The 8776-nt window shown below is 55.9% G+C and overlaps 2 protein-coding genes across 5 annotated transcripts in view; one reads left to right on the forward strand and one right to left on the reverse strand.

Annotated features, from left to right (window-relative positions):
- HSPA12B (heat shock 70kD protein 12B) overlaps positions 1–1470 on the forward strand; it is a 17067-nt gene extending 15597 nt beyond the window's left edge. For 2 of the 4 annotated variants that reach the window (XM_006894204.1, XM_006894205.1), the window contains exon 12: positions 639–1291. In XM_006894204.1, the coding sequence (XP_006894266.1) occupies positions 639–1291 (653 nt within the window). Of the gene's footprint in view, positions 1–638 lie in introns of all 4 variants that reach the window. The other 2 variants (XM_006894207.1, XM_006894206.1) reach the window with 2 other exon arrangements.
- A 1949-nt stretch (positions 1471–3419) lies between these two features.
- LOC102874887 (chromosome unknown open reading frame, human C20orf27) lies at positions 3420–8495 on the reverse strand. The gene is made up of 5 exons (XM_006894208.1): positions 8477–8495; positions 6976–7118; positions 4647–4785; positions 3735–3857; positions 3420–3520 (listed from the first exon to the last, which is right to left on the reverse strand). The coding sequence occupies exons 1-5, from the start codon at positions 8493–8495 to the stop codon at positions 3420–3422; spliced, it is 525 nt and encodes a 174-aa protein (XP_006894270.1).
- Between the last annotated feature and the right edge of the window lie 281 nt (positions 8496–8776).

The following is an 8776-nucleotide window of genomic DNA, read 5'->3' on the forward strand; positions in this document are numbered from 1 at the left end:
CGATAAGGCATCACTGGGAACACGCTGCCCTGGAAACTAAAAGTTAGAGGATGATGTTGGAGGTTTGTCAAGGTAAGGGACCTCCAGTGTCTTGGTTTCCTTGCCAGTAAAATAGGGTGGTGGTAGAGTCCCCCAGAATGTCACAAAGATTATGTGCTGAAGTACCTAGCTTTTGCCTGGCACCCAGTAAGCGTTTCACACATGGAATTCATCGCCTCATTCCCTCCACATTGTGGTGGCAGACGAGGTGTGCTGGGGAGGCAGGGCCTGGGAGGAGCACTTTGAGGTTGCTCGTGGTTTTGTCCACCAGAACCAGGCTGCCATTTTATGGTGGAGATGGGTACATTCTAGTTGCTCCACTCACTCACTCATTGCCTACTGAGTTGGAATGGGCTCAGAGCTGACCTTACAGGGGGTTTTCAGAGGCTGTAGAACGCACAAGAGGAGACTGCCCATCTTTCTCCCATCCAGCAGCTTTTGAGTTGGCAGCGCAATTCCCTATCCATTCAGGCGACCAGACAGGAGAGTATATTCCCATTTCCGGTAAATGAATGGTGGCAGGTAAAAGGCCAGGTAGTGGTGGGCTCAGTCGCTCTCTTCCCCCCCCTCCCTGTCCCCGTCTCTCCCCCGTCCTGCAGAGGCCCTGCTGGCGCAGCCCGAGGTAGAAGGCGTGAAGCTGCTGTTCCTGGTGGGCGGTTTCGCCGAGTCGGCAGTGCTTCAGCACGCGGTGCAGGCGGCGCTGGGCGCCCAGGGCTTGCGCGTCGTCGTCCCGCACGACGTGGGCCTCACCATCCTCAAGGGGGCCGTGCTCTTCGGTCAAGCGCCAGGGGTGGTGAGGGTGCGCCGCTCGCCCCTGACCTACGGCGTGGGAGTGCTCAACCGCTTCGTGGCCGGGCGCCACCCGCCCGACAAGCTGCTGGTTCGCGATGGCCGCCGCTGGTGCACCGACGTCTTCGAGCGCTTCGTGGCCGCGGAGCAGTCGGTGGCGTTGGGCGAGGAGGTGCGGCGCAGCTACTGCCCTGCGCGCCCGGGCCAGCGGCGCGTCCTCATCAACTTGTACTGCTGCGCCGCCGAGGACGCACGCTTCATCACCGACCCTGGAGTGCGCAAGTGCGGCGCGCTCAGCCTGGAGCTCGAGCCGGCCGACTGCGGCCCCGACTCCACGGCGCCCCCTGGCCGCCGCGAGATTCGCGCTGCCATGCAGTTTGGCGACACGGAGATCAAAGTCACAGCCGTCGACGTCAGCACCAATCGCTCTGTGCGCGCAGCCATCGACTTTCTTTCCAACTGAGAGCGCGCAGGGCTCGGCCCCACTCGCTGCCCTCTTTTGGTCTCGGATCTGGAGAGTCGGCTGGCGCTGCCAAATGCTTGTTCTGACGTCAGCGCTCCTTTTTCTGCCCTCTGCCCCCCCCCGGGGGGCAGGTAGAGGGATGAGATCTCAGGAGGATGGGTGGGAACACCCCCAGAGACGCTGCTTTAGTTTTGAGGCCTGTTCTGGTGGAGCCAGAGACGGCCAGGATCTGAGGTTTTAGGGACTTAACGGACATAAGAGGTTTGCTAGGCTTCATGACAGGAACATGCGACCCTGATGGTAGAAAGGACGGGAAGTCCGAGCCCTGAACGGAATGAGGGTGGGGTAGGAACGGGGCATCAAGACTGCAGACTGCAAGAGCTGCAGGAAAGGGTTCTTCACCCGGGTTTGCAGGGCCCAAGTTCACGGAAGGAGTCAGCCTATACCCAGCGCCCCGCAAGGCAACGTTGTTGTATGTGACAGGAAAGTGAATGCAGCAGCAGAATAAGGGTAGCAGGGCCTTTCTGGAAGTGGTATGACCCAAGTATCAGTTAATAGTAGAAAAATAGCAGCTGGCTAATGGGGGGAGGGTCACATTAGGGTGAAGACAGGAGGGGATGTGTGGCAATGTGTGTATGTGGAGGGGGTCTTTCCTTAAGGACAAATGATACACAAGGTAAATCTTGTAAATGACTTCCACCTCACCAACACGTGCAAAGGTAGCTCCAATGGGAGTAGGGGTGAGAGGCATTGGGGGGCTGCCATCAGCTCTTCTATCAACATGGTGTGACATTAGAACACTCCCCGCCCACCTCAGTTTCCCCAAGTGTGAAATGTCAGGTACCTACCTTCAACTGTGACATGCAACAGCCCCACCTGCCTGGGAACTCTAAGGTGATAATAAAGCATTTATGCTTCAGATGCATTAATTTATGCCATTCAGTCTGTTGCTTCCACGTGAGTAGGAAGAAGTGGAGGGGCATGGATTACAGAAAGGAGAAGTGTTCAGCTGTCCCCAGGGTTGTGAACTGACCTGGAAGGGGGTGTTGTTTCCTTGTCAGGCATCCCTAATGGAACTTCACAATTTCATCAGTCCTAGTGGTGCACAGGTTAGTCTCAACAGCTAACAGTAAGACCCGTGTTTCAGATCAACCCAGCAGCTCTGCAGGGCAAAGACCTGCATCTGCACCCAGAGGGTCTAGGACACCCTGGCAGGCAGTTTGACTCTTGCCACATGGGGTCAGTAGGAGTCTAAATTGGCTCAAGACCACGTGGCCTAGAGCCGAAGGACCCTAACATTCAAACACTTAATTGTCATGGCAACTGAGGAGCCCCCCCCCACACAGCTTTTGGAGGCAGGTGCTGTCAAGTCGGTTCCGACTCACAGCCGCCCTCTAGTGGAACACTGCTGGGTCTGCGCCGTTCGCGCAGTCGCTGCTGTATTTCAGCCTGCTGTCAATCCATGGGCTGGTTGCCCTAGTCTCTTCTAAGGATGAGCGTCCCCTATTCTGTTCTTTGACCCATCTGTGAAAGGTTGGGCGTTCTCTGAATCCCGGAAAACAAAAGTCCAACATGTCTGGAATCCACTTTAAGGTTTATTCTTTAGGATTTTATCCCAATCGGTTGTTTAAAAACCAAGTAGCACAGTCCTGGGGAACAGGGGTTGGGACTGCATCTCCCTCCCACTCACCATGAACAACGGTATGAAAGAGGGAGGGGCGAGAGGCGCTAAAGCAAGACAGCAGCAGCAGTAATGGGGCGATGGCATGGAGCCAGCACCCTCCTCTCCCCAGTCCTGGCTGGAGCCCATATGGCTTGGGTAGGGGCGGGGAGGACCCACCCCTGGCCCACTCCCTCCCCTCCTCAGATAGCCTCCTTGGGGGCTCAATCCATTTCTTCCAGCAGGAGACTGAGGCACACAGAGAGGAGGCAGTGGGAGAGGCAGGGCGGTGGTACAAACTGAAGGCAGAGGTGAGAGGCATGGTTGAGAGCCCAGCTTGAGGGCCCCTGGATGCTCTGCCCCCCACCCATCTGGGGAGGGGCGAGGAAGCCACACCGTCAGGCAGCACATCGGGGAGACGAGGTGGGAATTAAGGCTGAGGGCCCCGTGGTGGCGGGGCCACGGGCCTCAGTCGAAGCCATGCCAGTCGCTGTGCTCCGAGTCATACTCCAGCTCAGCACCCACACACTTGACCCCGTCCAGCAGCATGGGTGTGCCGTGGTGCCGGTCTGCGAGGCAGAGGAAAGGCTGCTCAGGGAGCTGAACCCCTCCTCCTTTCCTCAGGGCTGGGTTGGGGAGGCTGAGGGGGACCCACCAAAGAAGTATTGGGCGCCGGGCCTGGACAAGAATCCCATTTTTGAACCTAACTCCTCTGGAAGAGAGAGAAGCCCCCATCGCCGAGCTTGGCCCTCCCTCCTTGGCCCGCCAGGCTCCCGCTCTCACCCATGACGCGTGCCTGCACCGTCACACGCACGCAGGCACCGGCACCCCCCTCGCAGGCGAGCAGCATCTCCTCCTTGAGAACACCCTCCTTGTGCGCCGAATACTCACACTTGATGTTATAACCTGCTTAGAGGTGGGGGCGGCGATCAGCAGCCCTCTCTGACTCACTGGCTCACCCCACCTAGACATGCCTAACCTTTCTGCAAAGTAGTAAGGATAAGCCATGGGGGCCCTGTAGCCCTCAAGGCTCAGGCCAGGGGGCTCCCCATTCCTCAGTGGGTTCCACCATGTGCTGCCTAGGTTTGGCTTGAAGGATAAAGGCGACAAAACTCAGGCTTCCAGGAGAAAGCCCCAGGCAAGCAGAGAAAAGGGAGGATGGGGAGGAAGTATGGGCTCCTTCGCCTTGAATAGATCAGATAAAGGGAAAAGCCTGCGGAATCTTGCTCAGTCTACTGAAGGTCAAGGGCAAAGTTATGAGGCAGGGGTGGGGAACATGAAATAAGCTGGGGTTGATCAAAGTGGCATATTGCCAAGCTGACACTCTATCTAGCCTCTGCCAGCCTGCCTGAGGAATTGGGGAAGGAGCCTCAAACCCAAGGCCCCCTAGGTGACAGGGTAGGAATTTGCTGCCAAATGCACCACCAGGTGTTCATTTAGGGAAAAGGCAGGAGGGCAGGCTGGCTCCCATCACTCCCACACAGGATATACTGTGAGCCTTCAATTCTGTCCAGGGGGTAGGCTGGGGCATCGGATGACACATGACAAAGTCACAGAGAGGCTCCATGTCTGCGGCTATCTTCCTGACGGCTCTAGATGGCACTGGGGAGTACCTCCTGTTCTCACCCCTCCCCTGGCCCTGCTGGAAAAGGAGGAACCCCCGGGACAGGGACTGAGGTGGGGGTGGTGCCACACCTTCTGGGACGGGCAAGACGCTGAGGAGTTTGAGGTGCAGACTGTGGACAGGTGCCTCCCGGACATCTTTGCTCAGCCTTCGCACCGCCGGCAGCGTGAAGGTAATCTCATACTTGTGCAGGATCTTCAGGAAGCCAACCTACATCAGGACAGAGGCAGAGGCTCTTCTCACTTGCTGCCTCTCTCAGCGCACTCCCCGGTCATGACACCAATAAGGCCTGAGGGCCTGTATCCCTGGACATCCCAGGGAACTTTGCCCTCCATCATCCCAGCTGGCCCCACCCTGAGGGTTCCAGGCTGACAGGACCCTCTTGCTCTGAGGGCCTCATCCCCACGACTCAGCCAGCACACTCCTCAGCTTCTTACCAGCCCATACTCTTCAGTGCCCCATTTTATAGATGGAAAGCTAGAAGCCAGGAAATGACTGGCTACAGGCCACATGGCAAGACTGGCTGCAGGCCACATGGCATGACTGGGTAGAGGCCTCTTGGCTTGGCCACTCTTGTTTCTTATGGCACACAGCAAGCCATCAGTCATTGCCCAGAGTCCCAGAACATGATTCAATCATCTGCCAGCACAGCCAGCCGAGAGCCAGAGATGCTGGTCCCTAGTCACTCGTGTGGAGACACCAGGCAACGCAGCACGGGTTAAGGGTAATGATGAGAGAGAAGAACACACTAGACCCACAGGTCTGATGCCAGTCATCACCCAGGCCACCTCCCACCTACCCTGCTGGCACCTGAACACAGATGCTTGCCATCCACTGTGTCCAGGGAGCCCTACTCACAGCCCAAGCACTTCCTGTGGCTTATACACAGTGCTTGGCAACCAGTGCCCCCAGGACAGATGACATCCCTGAAAACCTATACAAAGGGCGATAAGCCAGAGGTAGCTGCCGCGTGGGGAGGTGGACTAGAAGGGCAGCCCGCGAGGTATGAGGCATGCCTGCTGTTCTCTCAGCTCCCACTGCACACACAGTCCTGTCCTGCTCAGTTTAGATGCTGGCACGCAGCCCAGGGGGCCCCCTTGCACTCTGCTGGTACAGGGCACACCTCTCCAAAGGACTTCCTGTTTACCTACCAACTGTTTCTGCACTGTAACTCAGTCACACACTCGCCACATTTTCCCGGGGAAATACTTTGAGATGTACAAACAAACATCTCTGCCCTATTTATAACAGAGAAAAATAGAAACCACCGTAACATGGGTGGAAGGAATCAGCTACATCAGTGATGGTACAAATAATGGGATAGCAGGCGGTTGTAAAAGCTCATGAAAAATTATTCACTGACACAGCCAGGAGATGGTTCACAACAAACACCAAACACAGCGCATGCCTAGTGAGAGTAGCTTTGGTTTTTCAAGCATATGCGCTTCTGTGTACGCACTGAAAAGAAGCTGGAATGACGCACATCAAAATATTAGCCACAGTCATTTCTAGATAGTCTGACTGCGGGTACTTTAAAATGTCTTTATATTTTCCTGCGTTCCAAATTTTCTTTAATAGACATGAATGGATTTTGCAATCAAGGAGGAAAGCTATTTTTAAAAGTTTCAGCTCATTCCATTTATTCCCTCGGGGAAGCTGTCAGCTGTAGGAGAAAGAGCAAGGATTTCAGAGTTGCACGGAAATGGGTACAACCCTGGACATAGTTCCAAGCAAGACAGCAAAGCCCTCCTTCCTCAGAAATGTCTTGATGGGCAGATCCCCCACGCCGCCCTGAGCACTCTGCCCATGGCTCTGTCTGCGGTTTACTAACCAACCTGAACACTTGCCCTCCATTTACCTCCCACCCTAACTCCTCCAGGGAAGGGATCCGACACTTTCCCACAGTGGAGGGTATGTGAGTGTGACCACTAGAAAAAGTGACTGTTCCACCAGGCAGAAAACGTAGAGGATTTAAAAATCACCACAAAGAATGCACATCATCCCGATGTAGGGTAAAGTCACGCCTTGTTATCCCCAAAATGACCCCCTCCTTCACATACATATATTCTCATACTGACTTGTCTCTGTAGAAGAAACTGAGTCAGAGTGACAGGCTACATGGGAACCCAGGCCTGTGTTTCACCACCTTCCATCGCCAGCACCCAGACAATTCGCTGACCACAGCTCTGCTCACCCCGATCTGAGTAATATTCTAACTGCGCTCATCTCACTGAAGCCTCACCCCCACCCATTTTGCAGATGGGAATGCAAGAGAGGGGGCGCAAGATGTGCCTATGACCCCAGCCTAAAGGAACTGGGACTGACAGGCCCAGGAGGACGAAGCAGATCTGGGAGTGGACAGAGGGAGCAAGGCTAGTGACGGGGGAGGAGTGCACACACCTTGACAAGGAAGCTGCTGTCACTCTCCTGCGTGACCATGACCACCGAATCGTGCAGCTTCTCATCAAAGTGGACGTGGCTATGGGAGCCTTCTGCATCGTGGCCTGCTGAGAAGCGGATACTCCGGACTCTGGGCTTGTTGCCTAGGCACATAGGAGAGGGCTCCTGGGGTCAGTAGCTTCCCCTGTGCCCCAGAAACCATGCCCCCTCAACGCCACCCCATGACTATCCTTATGTCACCCAGCACCCATGGCAGGGCTCTTCTCAGGGCAGGGCCACTACCCTCCTGGGCCCTGGGGATCACGGGACTTGAGGCCCCCTACACAACAACTTCTATGAAACCTCAGTCCTATAAAACCAAAACAAAAAATGCTCACCCTGAGAGTGGGTAGGAAGAGGGAGGAGGGAGTTCAGGGCTTGACCCCTCATTACAGAGGATAACAATGAAGCCAGAGGCAGGAAGAGACTGTTCTGTAGTCTTCACCAACCCCAGCCGTGCAGAGGCTGGGCCCTGACCTCCGGGTCCCCAGCCCAGCATGCACACTCGCGTGCTCTCTCTCTCATTCATTCTTTGTCTCTCTTACCTACATTTGACACACACACACACACACCCAGAGTACCAAGACTTTCTCTCTCAAGTCTGTCAGCATGTGAGGCTCCTGCCAACCTCTCCTGATGACCACAATCTCACAGACAGCATCAGGCTTATGGAATCTGCCCGGAGGTCTGAGAAACAAAAGGGGAGCTCATGACCACTAGCAGGTAAGAAGGACTGACCAGGGGAACTCTCCAGGCCCTCCCCCAGGGAACACCCTTCCCAGAGATAAGCCTTCTTAACTCCCCAAGGCCCTTGGCTGCTCCAGAGCTAAGCTAGCTTCCTCAAGGCCTGAAAAGGCAGGAGAGATGTGGGCAGTGCAGGCTGAAGATCGGGTGGGAGGCTAGGCCAGGCAGTACCTTGATTCTAAGTTTCTCAGGAATGCTGCCGAGAGTCCTTCTGGTGGGAAGGCCTCAGCCAACTTCAACCTGGGTTCTTGGACTCAAGGGCCAGCCTGGTAATTCCATAATCTGCTTAGCCCCACAGATCTGATGCTCAAATGCTTTGGGGTCTCTGCTGCCACTACAGAAGGAAACCCAAACCACCTTCCACAGTCTGCTGTGACCTGGTGCATTTCACCAGCCACAGCGCTCACTATGGGCCCACCTCCATCTACAGTGAGGCAGAAAGGCTGGAACAGTGGTCAGAAGGACATGTACCTCCCTAGGCTAGAACATGAACGAGCCAGCAAGGGTCTCCAGGGATCCCTACCAGAGCTTGGGTCAGTGCCAATCCCACATGGGGCTGGACATCAACACTGGCACACCACACTCACATTCACACACACACACACACACACACACACACACACTCCTCACTCACCCCACATCCAGGAATGACCCCTCCTACCAGGACAGCTGGAAACTCACACAAAACTCCTGCCAGGTGCCTGGCCAGGACACTTACCCTTGTTGGCTGCAGCCATGGACACCCTCACTGCCACAGGGTGAGACACACAGCTCCTGCCAGACACCACCTCTCAAGCTCAGCAGCCTCCCATGCTCCAGGGACACCAGCAGGAGCCTGGGGGTGAGGGAAGGGGAAGGTACGTTTTTGAAGCCTTCTTCGGCTGGAGGAGAGGTGAGGGCCTCCCTCTAGGAAAGACTCAAGCTTCCGCTGCTCTCCACAGCCCACAGAGGGCCTCTGCCCAGCCCACTCCTCCGTCCCAGCCCCAGATTCACCAAGAGCCCTCGGCCCAGCCTGGCA

The sequence above is a fragment of the Elephantulus edwardii genome, unplaced genomic scaffold (genome assembly GCF_000299155.1).
Source record: "Elephantulus edwardii isolate Elephantulus edwardi_28Jun2011 unplaced genomic scaffold, EleEdw1.0 scaffold00138, whole genome shotgun sequence".
In the NCBI taxonomy this organism is placed as follows: domain Eukaryota; kingdom Metazoa; phylum Chordata; class Mammalia; order Macroscelidea; family Macroscelididae; genus Elephantulus; species Elephantulus edwardii.

Coding starts and splice junctions, on each gene's coding strand:
- LOC102874887 (XM_006894208.1), bottom strand. Junction 3,858..4,646: donor CGTCTTGCCCGTCCCAGAAG/GTGTGGCACCAC, acceptor ACCTCTAAGCAG/GTTATAACATCAAGTGTGAG. Junction 3,521..3,734: donor GGTGCAGGCACGCGTCATGG/GTGAGAGCGGGA, acceptor TCTGCCTCGCAG/ACCGGCACCACGGCACACCC.